Genomic DNA, 24,039 nt, shown 5'->3' with positions numbered 1-24,039 from the left:
TGCCACAGTCCCATCATTAGACTAGAAAAGGATTTGACATCATCATTCATTCCACTGGCAACTGCCATGCCTTACCAATGCATTAAGGCATTCATGACTCTTCCCTCCATCCCTGTCAAATTATGATATTCATGTGCAACTGAGGAGCACATTTGCTGTCTTTTTAACTCTAAGAGGTTTTTTCAAAACAGAACTGGTGAAATTTGAGGCACATATCTTTTTATACAAGTGTTCTCAGGTTTACTGCAAAGTCCAGAGAGTCACCTACATCCTCTCCCTTCTGTCTCATTAGTCTCCAGTAGTGGCTGTTACAGCTCCTACTTTCTACAGTCTAGTAGAGAATGCTCAGCTTGCAAGCACAGGTAAAATTGTTTTGTCTGTTTCTGAGTTGCTTCTAGGTCTTGCTATCCTAATTTACAAAATAAAATGGGCTGCTGTTACATACACAGCACGTGGGGAGGTGGGAAGCTAGGCTTGTAAAAACTGCCAAGCAAAGGTAGTCAAGGTGACAAAACAATGCTGAAAGAGGCCCAAAGAATGTTGTAAGGGATATGAGAACATCTGTGCTTGTGATGAAGGGTTACCACAAACTGTATTTTTCACTTTTGCCTTACCTGCCTTAAAGACAACAGCAAAGAAGAAAAACACCTAATTTTAGACATTACTGGCAGCTGCAGGAAGCTGCTGAGACCCGGCTGCTCTATCTGCCGCCAGCTCCAGCAGCCATGGGCACAGAGTGAGTGCCGGGCAGGCAGGTGAGCGGTGGTGGGGGTTGCAGGTGCTGGCGGCCTGGAGCAGCCCTGACACTCTCCTCCCTGGACAGCCAGCTCCTGGCTCTTGCCATGGCAGCTGAGGGCCCACCACCACCCTCACACTGGTTAAGTTTTCTGAAAGTGTTTAGGAATAGCTTATCATAAAGATAAGCTTATCACAGACCATGGCCATATGTGAGTATTAATGAGATCCCCCCTCAGTCTCCTCTCCTCCAGACTAAACAGCCCCAGTTCCCACAGCCTTTCCTCATAAGGAAGATGTTCCAGTCCCCTGATCATCTTGGCCCTGCACTGGACATTCTCCACCTGATCTAGATGGATCTGCTTCTGCAGGTGAGTTGGACTAGATGATCTCTAAAGGTCCCTTCCAACCCTACCATTCTAGGATTCTATGAATGACTCAATGTGTGACTCAAGCAACTTACTCCCAAATATTAAGACACCTTCCAGAAAATTGTCAAAATCACAAAGGAACTCAAGTCACCAGATGCTTCTTAGGAAGCAGGTGGCTCCCCACATGCTTGAGCAGAGGTTTGTGGTGCAGGAGCCAGACAGAAACCAACCATGTGCTCCCTGTCAGGACTCAGGGGTGGGGAGAGAAGAGGCCAAGCTCCCCCTCATTCACACCAGATACCCAAGGCCTTGCTACTGTTCTGAGTAAAAGAATCTCCCTGGTCTGATGGCACTGAGATTCTGCACAGGACCACAGTGCTGTCTCCATTCCAGGCAGCCAGGAAGCCAGTCACAGCAGTAGGAGCACTGCTCACTCCCACTCTCCTGCCCTGCAGCTGCCCCAGGTAAAATTTCTTCAAGGACTTTTAGTTCCTAAAGGTTTTCATTTATTGGAACACTCAAGGTAAAAAAAAAAAAGTAATAATTAAAAAATCAAGGATTTGATATGTAAAAAGACCCTCAAGACCAAATGCTCAGAAAGTAGATGGTTTTTAATAATAATATGGTAGGGGTTAGAAGGGACCTTTAGAGACCATCTAGTCCAACCCCCCTGCAGAAGCAGGGTCACCTAGATCAGATCGCATAGGAACATGCCCTGGCGGGTCTTGAAGACCTCCAAGGAAGGAGACTCCACAACCTCTCTGGGCAGCCTGTGCCAGGGCTCCCTCACCTGAACAGTGAAATAGTTTTTTCTTATGTTTAAGTGGAACATTTTGTGTTCCAGCTTCATCCCATTACCCCTTGTCCTGTTGCTAGCTACTATAGAAAAAAGGGATGTCCCAGCCTCCTGACACCCACCCTCTAGATATTTATAAATGTTAATAAGATCTCCCCTCAGTCTCCTCCAGACTAAACAGCCCCAGTTCTCTCAGCCTTTCCTCGTATGAAAGATGTTCCAGTCTCCTGATCATCTTGGTGGCCCTGTGCTGGACTCTCTCCAGCGCTTCCCTGTCCCTCTTGAGCTGAGGAGCCCAGAACTGGACACGGGACTCCAGATGAGGCCTCACCAGGGCAGAGTAGAGAGGGAGAAGAACCTCCCTTGACCTGCTGGCCACACTCTTATTTTTTGGATGTTTCAAACAGCTGGGGGAAGAATGACACCTGTCAAGAGCTACCACCCATCTGGGGTGCTGTGAGTTGGAGGAAGATGCACAGTTTAGACAGATATTTCTCAAATAGTTGCATGATTCTTCTTGCATGTGTAAACTTCTCATGGTTTCCACTGTTCTTTTTCCCCACACAGAAGAAAGAACTTCTGAACATATGAAAGAACCAAATTCCTCCTACTTGGCAAGACAGGCATCTTTTCACCGAGCTATGAAAGAACAGCAATTACCAACGTGTAGAAAACTAGGATAATGTTTTCTGTCCCATAAAAGAAAAAAAATCAAAACAGCCTCTTTCGCGATGACAGAGCTGTCTGTAAACCCAACAGAATCAAAGCACGTGTGCAGAGGGAAAGTGCAATTCTCAACAGGTCTGTGAAATCTGGATAAGGGACCCGTTTCTCAGCAGTTCTGCCTGGAGTCTTCCTAGACAATAAGAATCCCCTAAGGAGGAGAGAGGAGGCTTGACAAGGAGCCAAGAGCACTAAGACAAGTGTGAAAATAGAGATCCAGAGCTCACAAGACATTTTATAAGAAGGTAGGCTTTGTAAAAGGTGAGAGACCATGCTACACAGGCTGAAGCATTTTCCTGGAACATTTCCAAAGCCAGAGGAAAATTACAACCTGATGAATTAGCATGTAAGAAAAAAAACCCATCCATAAGAGACTTTCGGGTGATCTACCTTCAAGATGAAGCCTATATGAAATTTCTAATAATTTTCCTAAGTTAACCTCTCATTTCCCTTGTAACTTTTATCTATCAGAAGAGTTTAGTATTAACACACATTTTACAATCTCACACCCTTTACAATCTTTAAACACAGCCAAAACTTTTGAGTGTCAGAATTTTTCACCTTTCTCAATGTACTTGTGCTTTCAGATTAACCAGTCAGTGAAAGAGAGCAGTGATGCAGAGTGCACACAGCCCCAGCTCTTTGTGTGGAGCTTGTAGTTGGGTAAAAACATGCAGGGTATTGAAAGACACTGGTGTGATCAATATTTCAAGAGTTTGACTGTTTAATATTGTTCTGTCAATACCCTCAACATGAAACTTCAATGAACGGCAGGTTTTGGCAGTTGTATTCCCTTCCTCAGCAGGCCATGGAAGCTTCCATGACCCTCTTCTATAATAAAGAGAATTCAGGTTCTGAATTGGGGTGCTTGAATATGAGAAAAAATAACCCCACTAGATTTCTTCACTGTAGAATACAACATAGTTCTTTCTAGCATTTTGCACATATTCTAACTAGCTTTACATCTTCAAGACCCGCCTGGACATGTTCCTATGCGACTTGATCTAGGCTGACCTGCTTCTGCAGGGGAGTTGGACTAGATGAACTCTAAAGGTCCCTTCCAACCCCTACCATTCTAGGATTTTAAGTTACAGTCTTTATTATTTTGAATATCCTTGTTCAAAGTCAAATTCAGAGACCTGAGACAAAAACCAAATTAACAGGTGAGGCTGCATGGCCCTCGAATACTAACATTTAGTCTGAAGTCAGTATCTTCAGGAATATCCCTCTGCAGAAATTTGATTAGACAAAACTTTCCCATTTCCAAGCCAAGAAAAGGAAACACAATGGAAATTTATATGGCTGTTATCAGATTAGAAGCAGCATTCCCAAATTCACTGCCCTACTCTCCCCCCTTCAGTGCACAGGGATTTAAAAGCACAAGGCGGGATTCACAAATCTCAACTACACCCTTGTAGTGTGCAGTAAGTAAGAGTACTGCAAGAGTCAGTTATGCCTGATATGAAGATCTAACACGAGATTTCTCTGAGCTACATAAATGCCCCTTCATTTTTGGCCTTTGACTTTTCTGTCCAGGTAAGTAAAACCCACAAAAATTACCTTTTGCATGCTAATTCTGTGTACGAGCAACTCACTTACATGCTATTTAAATTCCAGTCACCTTCTACTTTGCTTGCTGGTTCTAGTTGCTGGCACTTGCTGTATTTTCACACGTGCTTCAAATAGAAACATTGATTAACTTTTAAGGCCATTACACTTCGTGCTCATTTGTCTTCAGGAAAAATGACAACCACTCTTTTGCGAAGCTCGCATCGATTGAAGGAACAAGGAAAGAACACGGGTTTTGGTACAAGAACTTTTCACTTTGAAAACAAGATAGTCAGCTTCAATGACCATTCATTTCCTTCATTTAATGAGCATTATCATCTAACAGGAGTAAAACAAGGTAATGAAGCAATAGTACTGGCACAGTCAGCATCTAGCTGTCAGATACCAGCATTTCACAGCATTTGTTAATCCCAAACCAAGCCCTGATTCCTACTACAAGTAAAATAGCTACAGCAGGCTTCAAAAAGACACCTGACACACGAGTGAGAACTGGGATACAACGGTATTTTGGGGATTCTGTACAAAGTTAAACAGGAAAAGATCTTTTCAAAGCAAAATAAACAAGTAAAAATCATGAACTGCTGAAGACTCTTCAGAGTAACAAAAGCAAACCCTTGGGTGTGGGGTGGCACGCTTTTGGAAGAGCACACCACTCTGCAACTGAACAGAGACGTGGAAGGAAGCATGTTGCATTTTTCAGTATTCTAAAGTTATTTTCTAATTACTAAAGCTCACACACTCCACTGGTTCTGCTTTGCCCATTCCCCACCCTGCTGCTCAGCAGTTCACGTACCTGCACCTCCAAGGTGAGGGAGGGTTTCCGCCAGCGTTTCCTTGGGATTTCAGGCAAGGGAGTAAGGAGGAAAAGATCATCTGATAAAGCAAGTAACACGTGAGATTAAACAGAACCCACATGGTGCAGCACTTGAAATTACAAACATTTCTTTTGCCTTACATCTATTGAGTAGAAACATAGAGATGTAAACAAGACCCATCCCTTGTGAAAATACAACCTGTATGGAACTGTCTATGCATCATCCCTTCAGGACTAGACTGGACACCAGCACTCTACATGCAGGGAGACAGGGGGCTGCTTACGGATCACCTGTTTTTAGCTTCTAAAGTTACTGGGCAGCGGAGATTTCCACACAGACTGGGCAGAGCTCAGGTACAAACATCCAAACATGACGGTATCATGGATGTTGCACATGACAGATCATAGAATCATATAACAGTAGGGGTTGGGACCTTTAGAGATCATAGAATGGTAGGGTTGGAAGGGACCTTTAGAGATCATCTAGTCCAACCCCTCTGCAGAAGCAGGTCAACCTTGATCAGGTCACATAGGAACATGTCCAGGTGGGTCTTAAAGACCTTCAAGGAAGGAGCCTCCACACCCTCCCTGGGCAGCCTGTGCCACGGCTCCCTCATCTCAACAGTTAAATAGTTTTTTCTTATGTTTAAGTGGAACTTTTTGTGTTCCAGCTTCATCCCATTACCCCTTGTCTTGTTGCTAGAGAAAATAGGGATGTCTCAACCTCCTGACGCCCATCATTTAGATATTTGTAAATAGCCCCAGTTCCCACAGCCTTTCCTCGTAAGATGTTGCTGCCTCTACATTGCCTGCAGAGCTGTGGGTTTTAGCAAAAACCCCTATGAAAGAGCAATGAAATCTCTTATCAGTGTGCTTTGCCTGTAATTTTGTCTGTTCCCACATCACACACTGTAGCACACTACCATATATTCCACAAGGAATCAAAATGAGTTGCTTTCAGGCCATGTTGAAGAACACAGAAGCAACTACCGTCCCACAGTAACACAATCACTAGATAAAAACACACACTGTTGGACAGCTTAGAAAAACATGTTTTCTATTTATTTAAAAATAAGTTTGTAGTTACTACATTGCAGTGACAGTAATTCTTACACATACATTCTAGTTTGTATAAAAGGATTCAAAGTATTATGCATCAAAACTAACATAGAAAGTGTCCACATAACAGTAAAGAAATTTCCAATCCATATGTACAAAAAGAAAGGGCACTGTTATCCTGGTGAGATAATTCAGGTTATAACATGATAATCCAGACTTCTGGAAGGAACAAAAAAACCAACCCCTTGATAAAGCTAACGAATTATAGTTTTCAAAACTGTTACTCATTACATACAACAGATTTGTGTCTTACATAATTCTGTACAAAATAAGCGTAATTTGCCATCTGAAAATGTGTCAGTTTCAAAATTAACCTCCCTAGGCAATTTCCTTGAAGTTGAGCTCCATTCTATACACGTTCAAACGTTATGACAGTGTTTAATTCACCCAAGACCATTATCCAGTTGTCCGCCACACCTCTGCAGGTTTAGTATGGTCCAAAAATGTAACTTCTGTACGGTCTCAATGCACTGGCAAACCAACACACGCAGTTGTAAGCACAAAATAATACATGTACATCACACGGGCAGGTGTACATGACAGGTACTTACATTTCCTCCTAGCATTCATTTGCATTACCTCATTCTTTGTTCTTTCGGGGTAGAAATTCATAGTGTAGTAGTACCTTCCCTCCCTAAAATGTATTGTTTGCATTATTTGAAGTGAATTTCCTGATGTATTTATCTGCATTAGAAAGGATCCAAATCACTACTTCTCTCACTACCTACCTCCTAAAAAGCTAAATTTATTCATTTTTATTTTATTGCAGCATGTAAGTTTTCCCTCTAGAGTGCCTCGAGGCTGTTATAACCTTGGGGAAGAATAACAGATAATCAAAAAAAGCAAGCTAATCTTTTTCTGCAATTTAAGATGTCTTTTAACCCATCCTTCCTGGCATGTTTCCTCCTCCAACACACGGTGAAAACAACGTGGCGAATCCCCACATTAAAATCAGCACAAATGCAAGAGCACCTAGAGGTTGGCTCTAGTTTTGGGAGCTCCCTGCTATTTCCCCCAGACGTGGCAGAAAGGGTAAAAGCTGTTATTTCCAATTCCAAGCCAGGGAACTCCGTAAGCTGTCAATACCAGATCTGCTACTGGAAACACAGTCAAAGCCTTGGCCAATGTTATCGAATTTAATACACTTTCCTCTGCATATGAACAAGTATGTATGTACAATAATTTACAGCAGAAAACTAACAGCCCTTTTATCAGTTAAATATCTCGGTCCCCTTGGAAACCAATCTGTTGAAAGAACTTCAGGGACAAAAGAAAATATATTATATAGTAATTTTACACAGTTAATTTGTCTTCATTAGGTAGTAAACAGAAAATAAGCTTTTTCTGTTTCTAGGTGAGGTTTTAAAGCTCTGTGCCTTCTGTATCACAGCACTGTTGCAGAGTTGCATTTAAAGTCTTGTTAAAACATTCAAATCTTAAAGAAAAAAAAAAGGCCAAATGAAAATCCTTTGAAAAACTACTGTGGACAAAATCTGCTACTTTAGAGCAAAGTAAAGACTCAGAACAAAATGTAATTATTATGGTATGGCTGTACCTTGATTGACTAGCAATACACTGAAATTACCTCAGGAAGATTCGCACGCTTCAAATTAAATGTAAATGTTGATGAATGTGAGCTTAAAAACCTCTAACCTCCTATCCAGTACACAAGTACAGGCTGAGAGGGTCCCCTCCAGTTAAGCCTATTGCCATTACAGAACCAACCATTTCACATGTGCCTAAATTCCATTGACAGGCTGAAGCATTTACTTGTAGTCCTCAATCCAACAAACGTGAGCAAAAGATTTAGCGACGTGGTGTGAAAACTGGAACAAGCTTGAAGTTACTGAATGGACAGAGTTATTTTTTTGTGTGTTGGATGTAGTCTTTTTTTTGGTAAGACAAAAGCCTCTGGCACAGAATCAGAATTGGTATTTGAAAAATATTTGTACAGCAATACAGTGAATAAGTTGTCTCTACACTACACTTTATTTTTTTAATAGATATTAATATATCCTACGTGCTGCATCAGGGTCCTTTATCAATTAACAGCTTTACAAATATTAAGCCATAGTAATATTTAACTCAACCAACTCAATCTTACAAGTCTATCCACAAACTGATCACATGTACAAACCGGACACTGTACAAATAAACATCTGTAAATCTATATCACAGCAGTCTCATCACCGGAGGAAGACATTTTTCTGTAAAGCTGTATCACTGGTCATTGCCAAGTGACAAAGAGCTCTAGTTCAATATTGACAGTAATGAACACTATAGTGGTAAAATTTCAGTTCAGTTCCCAGAGAACACACTAACAACAGAAACAAAATGGCTAAGGAGTTGTTAAGGATGTAGCCACAGGTACAATGATCTCTGCTAAACATTTAGAGCGCACTGGTATCACAAAAATGAGGCTATTTCTTCGTCGGTAGCTGGAGAACACACTGTTATTAAGATACCACTCAGCAGTTAAATACCAATTTTAACGTTTCCCAGTATAGAGTAGAAAGACCAGAACAGTATCCTCACATCCATGGCAAATATAAATGAATTTAATGAATTGAACTGCATTAATTGCTGCCAGGTCTGTAAGACCGTTTGCATGTGCGTGACTGGAGCTGATGTTATTTACAATGCTAGTGTGAAATGAGCACAGGAGATCTGGATACTCCATTTTCTGAACCAGTTGTTAGGTACTTGAGATGGCATTATAAAACATGCATATTAACTATAGTTCTTCAATGACTTCAGAACACTGACCAGTAGTTTATTGCTCACATTTAAAAACTTTTAAGACTTTGTAATAAAAAAACTCCTCTTCTTCTGCTTCGATACAGGTATGTCACAACAACCTCAAACAATACACTTTTCCCCGACCAAAACGCACAGTCTGATGGTGACTAAAGTCTCATAAATAAAGTTGGCAATCCAGTGAAATTAAATTACAAAAATATAACTTTTAAATAAATCTGGTATTAATGTCCAATAACGTTTTAGTGTTGTTTCTATAAAAACCAAAAATAATCGTCCCAAATTATCCACAATTCGTTTTAAAAGGAAAAACATCGAGGTGTTAATTATAAAATGAAATAAAAAATTACTGGCTAAAGTCACTGATGTGACTGGGTGGGAAGCAGTACCCATGTTCTGCAGGTAAGGCCTTCTCTTCTGGTAAAACTAAGATGTACAATTTCCTACCTACTGTTAAAGGGAACGCACATTATTTCAGGCTCCGAAACGTACACACAAGGTATTTCCGATATATAAATATATACATCAACATGCCGTAGAAAACATTGTTACAAATGGAGTAGATACAGAAGTCAAATTTTAGATAGAATCTATTTCATATATTACAATGCAGATAACATCAGGAAATTACACGTTTTCAAGTGATTGCCTTCATCGGTGAGATCTGACAAAATGAAACGCGTAGACTCCATGAGCTTTGAATCGCGAAGCTGTATTGCAAGTGTACAACCATAGCTTGCTAACTTACCACCTGCTCAGTGACTCCATTCTAACTGAATGATAAAGGAATACTTGTTAGAAAAAAAATAAATACACCAACAAATGAAATGTGGACTGATGTCTGCTCCCCAGATTCATTCCCGTGACTATTCAAAGTGGATCTGGAAAATATTTTAGTCCTTTTTTTTTTCTAGCAAAATACATAAAACTAGGTATAGTGGATACTAATTAGCTATCCACAACAGTATATTTCTGCTCCTCTTGGTGCCAGATACTTGAAGCTTTTTTATTGTAACAGAATCTAAAGAGTGAAGAACCAGGCCTCAAATACGTATACAGTATCTGTGCAAATTTAAGGTCTTAATTCTGTATGCCCTCCCTTCCACATATTGCAGATGATGGTTGTTAAAGAAAACTTCATAATTATTAAGTAAGGGTGTACAGAATTGAGGTTTCATTTCAGGTTTATTTCTTCAACTAAGTTAGGGTCACTTACACACACACACATACACAGAGAAAGGAAATAAAAAATCTTTCACTCTGCCCAAACTTCCAAAACAACATAAAACCAGAAAAATGTTAGTTACATTTTTGTACCATACCAGATCTCAGAAAATATGACTACTTCTGTATTTTTTTTTTCTTTCCTTAAAACTGGACAATACTTTAAGTGATAGAAAATGGTATTAAAGTTTGTTTGTTTGTAAAGGTATAAAATAACTAAATGTACCATAAACAAATAAATAACTGCTTTTCTTTTCCAGAGCAGTACATATAACAATACATTCCCCTAAGTCATATAGTTATCATTTACAATAGACAACTTAATTTTGCTAAGGATGCAAGAAATAATAGAATACAAGGCACAATCATTAAATGGAATTTTTCTTTAGGGTGTATATTGACTTATGTCAGCGTGATATACCATAAAAAGTGCAGAAAAACACAATGTGCAATGAGATCACTGTATAAAACATGATTGCATAAAAAGTGATTTGGCCTTTTAACCTTAATAATTGAAAATAACCAATCTTCCCCTTAAAATCAAACTATAAAGTATGACATTTTAAAATTTCCTTTCAATTCTAGTGCTATCTAAAAAAATCCTGAAAAAAATCCATACCTGGGTAATATTTTATAGGTATGTGTTTATGTATATATTCATATATACACATACACTCTTCTTTGTAGGTCATTTTAGCCTCTTAAGCATGTCTAAAGTTGTAGAAACAATTCGAATCAGAAAGTAAACATCATGATTCCATACCTGTCCTGTCATTTCCTTGAATCCTTTAACCAATTATACGTCTCGCCTAAAACATCTCTGTCAAAGGACCCCACCAGTGCATTATTTTCTACCAAAAGTACCAAAAGGATACATTTCGGAACAATGTGAACGACTTACTATTTAAAACAATACACAGCTTTTATCACTGCAAATGGTATGCTGTACTGACACTCAAAAAGAAAAAAAAGGCTCTCCACTGCACTGATTCTCAGTCTTTGGCACAATAAACAGAGATTTAGTGATTGATACAAGAATCAAGGTCTGAAAAATTAGACATTAGTCAAACTTTTTCCAATGTGGATATATATATATATATATATTTGTGATTACATTTTTTTCTATGTTTGGCAGAACTTGGATTAACCAACAGCCTGTGTTAGGCTTCTTTTGCAGTTGAATGTTCCATCCCAACTGAAATTAAGCATTTTCAGATTAGCAAAGTTTGGTATTTTTGTATTTAATAGAAACGTAAGCGAATTGACTGCCACTCTTTGCCACAATCTGCCTTCACAGGCAGCGCGGCTTTACAACAAACGTGTACCTTGCTTGGTCAAAAATAGACTTCTGTTTTCAGTTTGTGGCGTTAAAAAGTTCTATCACCTGTTTATTTTTGAGCTGTGTAGAGACACTACACCCTACTGGGGCAGAGTGGTTCTCAACTCTGTACATCAGTCAGAAATTGCTTCAATTACTCTCAACTGTGGAGGAAATGACTGTTGAAATGCATAACCTATTTGGAGGGCAATAAATAGCAAAAGTTTAAAATATATATTTCTTTCAAAGAATGTTCTTTCAGTTTATTTTTTGCTAATTTTTCTTTTTCTCCCCAAATCAGAGCATATTCTTCTAACCCATAATAGCAGCAGGGAAGCAGAAGTCTGTTCTGCTGTTCCTTAACTGTACCTGCTTCGTAGCATTCTGAAGTAAAACCCCCTGGTAAAAATTACCAACCAATTAAATTAGCTTTTGCTTTTTCAGTCAACTTTCGGACTCTGCCTCTGCTAGATGTTCCAAAAGTTAAGGAGGTGTCTTCAAACAATAGCTGCCTTTGCTCTTCCTCAGAGTCATCTTCATTGTAAAAGGCTGTCCTCCTACCCTGGTTTCTAGTTCTCATGTGAGGTTCAGAATCTTTAAGCTCTTCAGACCCTTCCTCCATAGGCTCATCTATCTTTTTCCGTCTGCTTCTTGTTTGCATTTTAACATTCGCAGGAACCAAGAGGTCCGAGCCCGGCTGATGGGTCTTTATCTTCCTTTTTGGCTTTCTACCCCCACGGCCTTTTTTTTGTAACAAGTCTTCCTTCATATTATTCTCAGAAAGAGAATTGCATGCAGTAGAAGCAGAGGCTTCTTCTGGGATATCCCTCGTGGTCTGGATTGTATTCTGCTCTGCGACCTTTTGCTGTTCAACGATCTGTAGCTTTTTTGGTTTTCTGCCTCTTTTCTTGTGCACCACCTCACAACCACTGTTATTAGATTCCACCTTCGGTTTCCGTCCTGGACCTCTTTTCACTGGAGGTTTAGAAGGCTGTCCTCCGTGTCCATTTACCTGAATGCTTCCTGATGCCAAAACATTATTCTTGCAGTCTGCTGTAAAGAAAAGAGAGCACTGATCACATAACAGATCTGCATTTGAAGTCATTTTTTTTTAATGAATAAAACTCTCTCAACTAAAACACCTGAATGGATTCACAGTGACAGCCCATCTGTCAAAACCTAAGAAACTCAAAGTAGAGCTCAATCATGCCAGTATGCAATGAGGACTAAACTTCTAAGTGGGTTTAGATCAGAGTAGGTCGAAGAAAAAAAAAAATGGGGGGAAAAAAAAGAAAAAGAGAAAGAAGCTGAATGCTCAAGCCTTTTTTGCTGATACACTACCGGTGGATGAAAACTCCTATTTAGTATCTGCAACAATAAAAAGTTGCTCAAGAATCATTGCTGTGAGGATCTGGGATGCTTCACAGCAGGTCATCTCTGGACAAATGCAGAAGTTTCTTTCAGACTGAGGTAGTAGCATCCTTTCCAGTCAGTTCCTTAGACCAGGGTAATGTCAATAATAAGCAACAAAAAGGGTAGAAATGTAGGAGACAGAAGTGTGCAATTTGCAGATTTCTCACATTGACACATGGCAGAAGGTATTCACTCGGAGACTTTGAGGGACCAGGAGTTTTTCTCAGGTTAGTGGTACCCATCTTCCTGGGCATGTCCTAGGACCACTTATGGACACATTCTGATAGCACAGCCCTTGCCCAAAACGTGACCAGGAACAGACTCACTGCTACCATGAGAGTTCACCCAGTCCTTCTGTGTTCAAATGTGCCTTATCCTGCACAGGCTCCACTGTCATATGACAGGGTGTTGAGGACAAAGGATCACATCCACAATGTTCAGATACCTCTGACACGACCAAACATGCGGTGCTGTAATGGGTGTGCATTTAGCCACGCAATGTGGTAACAACTGGGGCCTTTGTGAGAAAGTGTGCAAGGAATACACGGATGATTTAATTCATCAGACCACAAGCTGCTTTTTCAGAAGCAGGCAAGAGTAAGAAAGAAGATACAGGGAGTAACCAGATTAATTAGGTGGGGCTCAATTGGCACACTACTTTCTCCATCTTCAGAAAAGAGATCCTTAGTGCATCTAGGCTGCCTCATAGTAGCTTCATAACAGTTCAGAGCTCCGTCATAAACAGGAAAGCTTTTATGGCTAGGAGATCTTGTTTCAGTCTCCACAGAAGACATGAATTTTAAGGTCTGCAGACATCAGATGACCCACCAAATTTAGTCAGAAGATTATATGAAACTAGGTCAGATCAATTCTTACAAATACACTAAAGAGAAGCAGTAAACACATAGTTCTATTTGCCTGTGGCAAAAAATGAAAGGAAGTTGAGCTGTGATCTTTATGCTCCTGGTTGTGGAAAGTGTTATCACAGCTCCGCGTTACTGACCCAAATATAACCTGCATAAATTTTATTAGGTAAAACCCACAGGGCTTAAAAGTGTGACCTTGTGGGAGTTTGCTTTGGAATCTGATAATCGATGACATGACTCCTGTAATAATTTAAATGAAGGTACAGCTATGTTAACATAGCACCATGGGCTAGACAACACAGTTCTCATATCATGGAAATGGTGCTGAGTAGTCAAAACCGTGCTCCTATATCAAGAAGGAAACTAACTGTGACTGAATAGCTCCACTAGACATCCCTGTTCTGTTAAGTCATAACGCATACTGACTTCCCCACCTCCAAATGATCCTAGCTGAAGTACAACACTATAGCCACTGCATCAATAACTGTAGGGGGAAGTTCCAAAGAAACTCAGTACCTTGCTGATTAACGGTGGAAGATTTCACTTTGCGCTTTATTTGCTTCTCTTTCTCGGGATTTTCTCTCGTGGAGTTATTCCTAGTGTTATGACTGGAATCAGATTGACTAGGGATTGATACAATATTCTGGTTCTTGGAATGTTTGGTTGAATTCTCCAGTACTAGAAGGATAAAAGGAAAAAACCCCAGTTTAGTAGTTTATACCACTTGTTCTACTACAAACAATTTCAATCAGTGATGTAGAAGTGAGAAAGCTTCCTGGATAAAATAACATGGCCTAACTGTCAGAAGAGCCTCAAAGGTCCATCAGCTTGAAAACACAACCAGTCTTAACTGAAATACATCAGATTTCCAAAATGCAAGTTCTACGTTTAAAAACATTCACAGCTTATAAAAAAAACCCCAAACCCAAACAATCAAAGAAACAACTTGCCTGACTTTCCCGACCCTGCAGTAGTATTAGGCTTTGTAATTAAAGGCTTTATTGTTAAAGGCTTTGCTCCTGAAGATGTAGATGGTTGCTCTGTAACAGCAACATCTGTTACCCCCCTATTGCTTCTAGTCCGCACGAGGGAAGAGGTTTCAGCTGCTTTTCCATTCATCTGAGGTGGAGCATGTCTCAGTGCTGTTGACCGTGCAGGTGCAGAAGATGAAGAGGTGGCAGAAGCCTCTGCCTTCAGCTGAGGTTTTATCAACCTCCTCTTCCTTTCAGGGCTGCAAAAGGAGTAACAATTTGTATCCTGGATGGCCACTACTTTATTGTACAGGAATAAATAAAATTAAATGCTAGTGTCTGAGCTTGTGGGAGTAAAACAATCATCTCTGTATGAAATATAAGCATATGCCATTTACTGTGGAAATTCATGTAGTTGTGAGCCTCTGAAAAGTGAATCTTTACAATCAATGTCATAGTTATATGACAAAGCACGACACCATCGCTATACTAACAATGACAACCCCTTTTTTCTATGGTATCTAGCAACAGGACAAGGGGTAATGGGATGAAGCTGGAACACAAAAAGTTCCATTTAAACATAAGAAAAAGCTATTTTACTGTGAGGGTGAGGGAGCCCTGGCACAGGCTGCCCAGGGAGGGTGTGGAGGCTCCTTCTCTGGAGGTCTTCAAGACCTGCCTGAACACGTTCCTGTGCAACCTGATCTAGGTGACCCTGCTTCTGCAGGGGGGTTGGACTGGATGATCTCTAGAGGTCCCTTCCAACCCTACCATTCTGTGATTCCATGATTTTACATTTAGCAGTTATTTGAATTTTAAGCACTTGCACTAGGAGAGCTCTAAGTAAAGTTTAAAACTTTTCCACATCATAGGGACTGGCATGTCAAAGCTATCATTCTGCAATATAGGGAACAGTAAAGGAAGTATTACGGACTCCCTCCCCCCACACACACTAAGTTCTATGGCTTAGGAACGTCAAAGTTGCACAGCATTTCATGAACACTGTAAAGGAGCCAATGTACCTGGATGCAACACTGCTGGTGACTGAGCTGCTTCTACTTCTTTTTTTCCTTCTTTTCTTTATGGTGTTTCTTTTATGAAAGCGTAGGGCAGATTTATAATCCGATAAAATAGAACTTATATGTTCCTCAAAGAAAGCAGAAAGGCGCAAACTCATGCTGTAGATCTAAAAAAGAAAAGCCAGTAAACAAATCAGTTTAATTCTTCTCCAAAGTATCATTTTATTTATCAGCGAACAACGGCTAGAAAAGTTAATTGATTGAACAGAGAAATGTTTTAAGGAAATTTTCAGTCTGTCTCAACAACCTGACACCGATCCCTGTGTAGGTTTGCTTTAACTGTGGTTTCAAAAAGTGTATTACAATGGAAGATCACACACAAAAGGAGAAATTGGCAAAGCTGCCTGTTCAACTGCCTTTCCAGAACGCATCCCTTCCTAGCTTCAGCAGAAAAGACAAAGAGACATCCTGATGGGAATTTTACTGTATCATACCTAGGGTCAAGAAATCTAATTTTCTTGTGTATTAAGTTGCATCCTTATAACCTATATGTGAACATCAGTCTACTCCTCTTAAGGATTAATTGATTCTAGCAGTGAGTTGGTTGCAACAGGTACAATAAATATACTAGTGTTATGTTGAGACCCACTTAAACCCAGGTTAGATCACAATTAATTATTTGAGCACAGTTGCTATTAATTCTGGAAACAAAAGCCCCATGGAAGTGAGCCTTTTAGACACTTCAAGACATCTTCTTAGAATATGAAAGAAAGACAATATTAAGAGTTGCCTATCTAATAAGACTCCAGATAATCTGAGTGCCAAACTAAACGGTAATGTGACACATCCTGCATTCATTACATTTCGTAAGAAAATATGTAAAAGTATCACTGAATGAAAACGTCATCATTGAACAAGTGTATGTTGCAGACACTGAGAGCACATAGGCTCTGGAATATTAAAATTCGTCACATCAGAACCTTCTGCTTCCAAGTAAAATTATGAGAGCTACAAGCTTTCTGTTATGCCAGTCTGTTTGCAGGAAGCATTACAAAAGATATGAAAATATCTGAAGAATTCGTGAAACCACTCAGAGCCAAGATAATGTCAAGTACACTCCTGCTGTGGTTTGAGGAGATGAAGAGGAGAAAGAGAACCCACAAAAGAATCCAACTTCACTTGATGCAACTGAAAAGACAAGAGACTGATTCTTAGGCTGCCCAAATAGTGAGTGGGATTGTATATTACTGACTGGAGGGAGATGAATCACTGATCACTCCTTCTGGCTAAGGAATTTGTTCCTATGCTTTAAGACAATGAAGTCCTGATGATTAGTTTGCTATTTAGAACAGCTAGACATAAAAGTGTTCAATAATTCTAGTCTAACGTCTAATGCATATTAGTAGAAGAAAAGCTACTTGAACATGCATAAGCACACATTTGTAACTTTCATAGCTAAAGGATACTGCCCCTGCAACTCATGTTGAGAGAAAGCATTATTAACTTTATCACTGACAGGGCATTTCAGTATTAGCTCAGTAAGAATGGCTTTGTAGGTTTACACTTTCTGTGAACAGTTCTGTTTCCCAGAAATCCTGTGTGCTTCACTACATAAATAACTGCATAGAATTTCATTATCCTCTGTTCTTCATACCTGTTTATTTCAGTCTGAGGCAACCTCCAAAGTGCAGGAGTTTGAAGCTCTGTGTGTGCATGTTTTGAAAATCTAGTTTCTTCCCCAAAATATCAGCTAGATTCCACTACTGCCCCATCATCACATTCCTACAGATCTCTCCTTTAACGTGGCTCTCCCTTTAGATTTCCCTTCAGATACTTGCTTTTGAAACACACTTGCAGAATATTAGAACTTTAGGCATTTAAAACAACATACATTCCTTTAAGATACAAAGCTACACCAGTTTCTCAGAGGTATTGTTTGAAGATCAGAAATAATTAGATTTATTTCTAAAGTAATCAATTATACAGTATCTCTGTTTTTCTGTCCTGCATTTTTCAAATACAAGTATTCTTTCAAAGAAAAGAAGAAAAAGGTCTTACCCTTGATCTTTTACTTGGTGTATAGGCCTTGGAATTGCTGAAGATAAGTCTCACATCTTTACATAACTCCATGGGTGACTCATAGTTGCCAGCTTCCAGTGTTTCTCTAACAGTAGCAAAATCCATAGGAGTGTCAATAATATCTCTATAATCCTGTAAAAAATAGCAAAGCAATGTGTTACATTTTTTTTCCTCAAGTCTCAGTGTATCATTTTCATTAGGATGCACTTGATGAACCTGTTTAAGCCTGATGTCCTCTTTAAACAGGCATGGAAGACCACAAAAGACATTTTGCTCCTTTCTACTCAAACACAAGGTAACTCCTCACAGACATACTTGACAGGATCAAGGTTAGAAATTAGAACTCATACAAGAACCAATTCATGTTGTAAACAAATTTACTAAAATACAGACGTTTTGTCTCCTGAGGGTTGTGACACACTGTCATGAAGATAACTGTGATATGAGAGTGTGACAACAAGCTTTCTCTAGGTGGCTTAACAGCTCAAACTTGGTACTAAGCCTACTCCAGTTTTTTCATATGAGCTTTAAAATGTGAAATCTGAGTATCTGATCCTGATCAAAGGCTTAGCACATCCCTGCTGAAATCTGAGCAGTCTCCCAAATGGAGACCTGACAATTCTGGAAAGTAATATTAAAACACTGAAAATACCACAGGCTTAAATAAGATCCTGTTCTAGGCTATGGAAGAAACGGGACCATCCATACAACAAAAACCTGAAATACCGAAATTAACCAAAAAAGTTAACTTAATCCATCAGAGTAAATAGAACCTGTGTGAGTGCCTCTGAACGTTCAAAAGGTTTGAACAGGGAACACAGCACTTCATGCCTATCAGCTCATTTGAGGATTTCAATCACAAAGAGCCACTTGTAGCTGACCTTGGCATAAAGCTTAGGTTACTTCAAAAATCATGGTGCCCAGTGGCTGCAGAAGTGTCAAGAGAGACCAACCAGTGACTTCCAAAGGAGAAGCATTTGTTTTCTTTAATTGGCTAGATTAAATTCCCCCAAATTAATCATCTTAGACTGATATTTCAAAGAAAAGGTTAAGATATGCCGGAAGGAAAGCATGCAAAACCTTTGCTTTGTACTTACAGTAAAACTAGCCTAAAAGGCTAAAAGACTTCCAGGGCAACAAGACTTTTTTGTTAAAATATTCTGAAGTTACAAATGGCTGCTTATGGCTACCTGAACTCCAGTTTAATCATCCAGGCAGACAGTCAAATTTGGGAAGCTCACTGTTGCTACAGTTAATGGTTCACTACAGCTCTTCAGTGGGTACTGTTTTCTGCATCAAGCCCAGATGACTGTGATATAAAGTTACTTTTATTTTTTATACTTCTGAAGTGAAAACCAGAAAAATTGTCACATGCAAAAACCAAACACTTGCACTTCATAGATGACCATTTTTCACACAGAAAAAGACAAATCTTAATTGCAAAAGCTCTAATTTACTTAACAAAATAGGCTTCCCTGAATATGAAATACTATGCAATTAAATTATTTAGGAGAGCAGAAAAGTACAATTTGTTTTCAAGTTACTTTAAAAAGACAATAGACATTAGTATCAGGTGACAACTAAGCACTGAAAAAAAATTCTGTCGATAGAATTGAAGCCTGAAGCTTCAATTAAAAATGTTGGAAAAATGGTCACAGTTGGGAAAAGAAAACCAAAACACAACAAAAAAACTCCAAACATCCAACTGGATTATAATCAGCCTTCCTGTTTCAAAATAACTTACTGGATATTCAAGGAGATCCACTGGTTGTCGAAACGGTTCCGAGTCCTCACATTGAAAAATGAGATTCAGCAACTCCTGGCATTGCTTCTTCCACGATTGAATGTCATATGACTGAGCTCTATTACGTAGCCGCCGCTTTGGCTGATGATCCTGAAATGACCATATTGCCTGGTATGTACTAAATAAACTAGCTGTTTTTACAAAATCCAATGGAAAAGACAATCTGCAGGACAGGCAATCTAAGTAACGAATTCATAACATGCAACAGCACGGACAGAAACACTTTCACATTGAACAGCTCAGCAAAACCACACATCACTAAGTTCAAAACCTTCCAAAAGTCGATATTGCATGATAATAAAAACATTTTTCTTCAGTTTTATATTCCTTTGTTTACAAATGCACTTCCAGTTATTGATAGCACTGTAAATGTTTAAAAAAACCACATTAAAACGTACCTTTCTTTTTCTAGTGGAAGTTCCTGGCACATTTGTATCTTTCTCTTCTTCCTTTGAGCAAGATAATGAGTCGCATAAAAAGGTTAAAAAAATATAAGCATATATGAGTAGGTGAGTTCTTTTATTCTTCACTTATAATCTGAGTCTTTACAGTGCTATCTCTCTCCTCCTGGAAAGCATTTCATGTACAATCAGTTTTGAGAACCTCTCTGAAGATTAAGAAACATCTAAATTTGCCAGTAAGCTGTTAAAGGGCTTTGCACTAAAGGAGGAGAGGAGGCTGGATTTTTATCCACATTCCCAGCTGATAATAATAAACACTTAAATGACAGAAAAGTACACCCCACTCCCTTCTGGTGACTGAAAACAGCACTTGTGTATCCAGTAGGAGACACAACGGTCCTGTTTCTCCAGTCTATCAGTGTCAAAGTCTAAGACCCAGTCACTTACCTCATCAGAGTCAGACAACACTTTCTTCTTCATTGCATTGTATAATGGAATTATGTCATAGCAACTCTGGTCTCTGCATAAAAAGAAGCACACACTAATGTTTATTTTCTTTCCTTACATATGAAATCGACTGTATTTTGCCTAGGATAAGAAAAAAATATTTATGAAGCCATTCCCAAGGAAAACAATAATGTGTTCAGTGCTGTATCAATACTAAGAGGACTGCAGTAATAAGAAAAGTTAACCTACTGCTCAAAAAGCTCTAAAATATTATCTGCAGTCTTTCAAATATAGTGCATTGTTAAGAATAAAAATCATAATCCTTTACCATGAACTTATTAGCACATAGATAATACTATAGCACATAAAGGGTTCTGGGGCCCATTTAGCTTCATAAGAAACATCACTGTGGATTTAGCATACAGAAGTGCAATTTAACACATTAGCACCCACAACATAAGAAATGTAATTACATTTGGAATGTAATTTTTATCTATGTAAGGACTAATACTGTTACTGTATAAACCTGCATAATTAAGTCAGCAAAACAAACACTGATTTTTCAATTCTTGTGTAACAGCAAACTCCTACACAAAAGGAAGCCCAAAGGTGTTTTACTATGTAGCAATATGAACCATCAGAAAAAAACCCACAAGTAAACCTTCAGTGTATCTACATTGAAACTGTAATCCATAATACAGGCTATGGCAATTATCAGTAGAACAGCTAGGGGAAAAGGTGAAGAAAAAAAATCACCTCCTGTGCCCACTTCCATTCTTGTCTGCTTTTTAAGACTTAGGTAACAGAGTCTAAGCTTTAGATTCTCTGAGGCATCCAGATATTTCACTCTCACTAGAGCTACAGGATTTGCCTTGCGTGGTCTAGGCCTTCAAGCCTACAGTTACAACCCTAAAAAAGTCTGGCCTTTATACACATTGTCAGTTCACTTAAATGAGTATATAAACAGACACAAGCTAGTGGCCATTATTAAATAAGAACATCCACATTGCACTAATGTAACTAAGCCAATTAAAAACACACACTTTGAAAAACCCTGAGCTGCTTCATTCATCAGAAGAAAGTCACATAAAACAAAGATGTTAAAGAGCAAAGTTAATAATAAAAAGCCCTTTTGATACGTATCTGTTCCTAAAGGTGTATTTCACTAAAACTTTCAACATCTGAAGCAGTTCAGTATTTTTCACTCTCCAGCCAGTATCAGAAATCACAGGCACCGAAGATACCAAAGATACATGTATGGAATCAAAGTCCTAGATTTCCAAATACATAATGCAGTTCTAAAATTTTTTAGGAGAATGTGAAATAAAAGAAGAACAAGACACAATTTAACACTGAGAAACAAAACCACTAAAAATAGCAGCATTTTTTTTAAACAGCAGCATTCACTGTCTATGAGCAAATCAAGGCAGTGTGGACATTCAGTAAGCTCTTCTTACAAACTTTAGGTCTGCAGATGTGTCAAACTGACTGAGAAATCTGAAACATTTCTCTGAGGTTTTCTATAGACAGTAACAAAAAAGAACATTTGAAAGACAACTACTATTTCTGTTGACTACAAAGCCTCTCATTTTTATTTTACATATCAAATATGATTTTTCAATGACAGTAAGAATTGTAAAGACTTTAGAATTAAATGCCCATTAATTATTTTAACAGTCGGTATTCAAACTCAAAAATGAGAACTCCTAACTTATCTATAAATACATCTATCACTCTATGAAGATATTCAGACCCATTTTTGTCATTCAGCAGAATGGCAAAGTAATATGACATAGATTGCCGTGTCAATCTATGCCAATCAATGTATTCTAAAACTTCATCTTGTTTTGCAAACTTACATATTCTTTGTCAAGACAAGCTTTATTCTTTCCTGCCCCAACAGCAGACAACAGTCTTATTCAAGCTGCAGAACTATCTCACTTTGACATTCAGATCTGGAAAGGCTAGATATCTTGTTAAGAGACAGCAATAACAACAGGCCTAGTGTGCAACTCACTTTATGAAGTGAAGCAGAAGATCTGTGACAAATTTGGCAGATTTGACAATAGGACTTCCAGGCTCATTAAACGTGCGAGTGTTATGTTCTATGTACCGGACTTCCCACATTAATGAAGACAGGCGTCTGCATATGGATGGGGGCAAGAGGGGAAGGGAAAAAACCAAAAAGACAAAAAAAGACTTAATTTCTAGCAATGTGTATGAAACAGGAGAAAAAGCCTTATATCCTTCTTTGAATGTATTATCCCGTTCATCTTTTTTTACATTAAATGAGAGTCATGCACACTTTGCTTTGCTGCCCTATGTGTCCAGCAGACGGCAGCTCCCTCAGGTTTCCTGCTCTCATGTCCTGCCATAATTCACACAAATGGCTTCAAGAATATGTAGCTGACACACCTTGAGAAAAGTCAGATGTGATGCTTCAGCTTTTATTATTCTTTTGTGATATACAGCACCCATCCTATATCACCTCTTAGTCACAGCTGCGGATTAACAAAATAGCAATAAAAACTTATGAAAATTACATTTTCCTGACAGACAGACAATCATCAGGTATCCTCAGGTAGCTCCAATTTAACAACCTAACTACAGAATAGTCACATTGCATCACATGGTGCACAAAAAGAGAAAAAAAATAGATCCAAATCTAAAAAAAAAAACCCAATGAAAAAAGAATACACATACTATTTCCTATAAAAGCTCTGACAGAAGTTACAAATATACACAATCCTCAATTTTCATAATATTGGGCCACAATAACCCCCAGAAAATGTTACAGGCTTGGGACAGAGTGGCTTGAGAGCTGTCCTGTGGAAAAAGACCTGGAAGTGCTAATCAACAGCCGCTGAACATGAGCCAGCAGTGTGGCCAGGTGACCAATGGCTCCTGGCTTGTATCAGAAATAGTGTGACCAGCAGGACCAAGGAAGTGATTGTGCCCCTGTACTCAACACTGGTGAGGCTGCACTTCAAATACTGTGTTCAGGTCTGGGCCCCTCACTACAAGAAGGACACTGAGGTCCTGGAGTGTGTCCAGAGATGGGTAACGAAGCTGGTGAAGGGTCTGGAGAACAAGTCTGATGAGGAGCAGCTGAGGGAGCTGGGGATGTTTAGCCTGGAGAACAGGAGGCTGAGAGGAGACATGTTCACTCTCTACAACTACTTGAAGAGAAGTTGTAGTGAGGTGGAGGTCAATCTCCACTCCAGTAATGAATAACAGGACACAAGGAAATGGGCTCAAGTCATGCCAGGGAAGGTTTAGACTGGACACTAGGAAGAACTTTTTCACTGAGAGGGTTATTAAGCATTGGAATGGGCTGCCTAGGGAGGTAGTGGAGTCACCATCCCTATAGATACTCAAAAGACGCATAGATGATGTGGTGAGGGACATGGTCCAGTGATGAGCTTGGCAGTGTGAGGTCAGTCATAGGACTTGACGATCTTAAAGATCTTTCCCAACTGTAACAGTTCTATGATCAAAACATAATGAAAAGAACTGCTGCACAATGTTTTGTAGAGTGAAGCAGAGGATCATTTAGCATGCTTAGCCTAGCATAAGCATTTACATGCAATTTAGTCATGTGTATGGGTCCATC

The 24,039-nt window shown here is 39.1% G+C and overlaps 1 protein-coding gene across 5 annotated transcripts in view; it reads right to left on the bottom strand.

Moving 5' to 3' along the window:
• Window positions 1–6,048: 6,048 nt before the first annotated feature.
• Window positions 6,049–24,039, bottom strand: part of PHIP (pleckstrin homology domain interacting protein) — a 115,398-nt gene continuing 97,407 nt past the window's right edge. For 4 of the 5 annotated variants that reach the window (XM_061989473.1, XM_061989475.1, XM_061989476.1 and 1 more), the window contains 9 exons: window positions 22,444–22,569; window positions 20,427–20,499; window positions 19,977–20,027; window positions 19,519–19,668; window positions 17,754–17,906; window positions 15,699–15,862; window positions 14,656–14,936; window positions 14,222–14,383; window positions 6,049–12,479 (listed from right to left, as the gene is read on the bottom strand). In XM_061989473.1, coding sequence (XP_061845457.1) covers window positions 11,836–12,479; window positions 14,222–14,383; window positions 14,656–14,936; window positions 15,699–15,862; window positions 17,754–17,906; window positions 19,519–19,668; window positions 19,977–20,027; window positions 20,427–20,499; window positions 22,444–22,569 — 1,804 coding nt within the window. In that variant the 3' untranslated portion in view covers window positions 6,049–11,835. The remainder of the gene's footprint in view (window positions 12,480–14,221; window positions 14,384–14,655; window positions 14,937–15,698; window positions 15,863–17,753; window positions 17,907–19,518; window positions 19,669–19,976; window positions 20,028–20,426; window positions 20,500–22,443; window positions 22,570–24,039) is intronic. The other variant, XM_061989474.1, reaches the window with a different exon arrangement.

Source organism: Colius striatus, chromosome 2, assembly GCF_028858725.1.
Source record: "Colius striatus isolate bColStr4 chromosome 2, bColStr4.1.hap1, whole genome shotgun sequence".
Classification (NCBI taxonomy): domain Eukaryota; kingdom Metazoa; phylum Chordata; class Aves; order Coliiformes; family Coliidae; genus Colius; species Colius striatus.
Note: the sequence above shows the minus strand (reverse complement) of the source record. Positions and strands in the feature narration are given on the sequence as shown.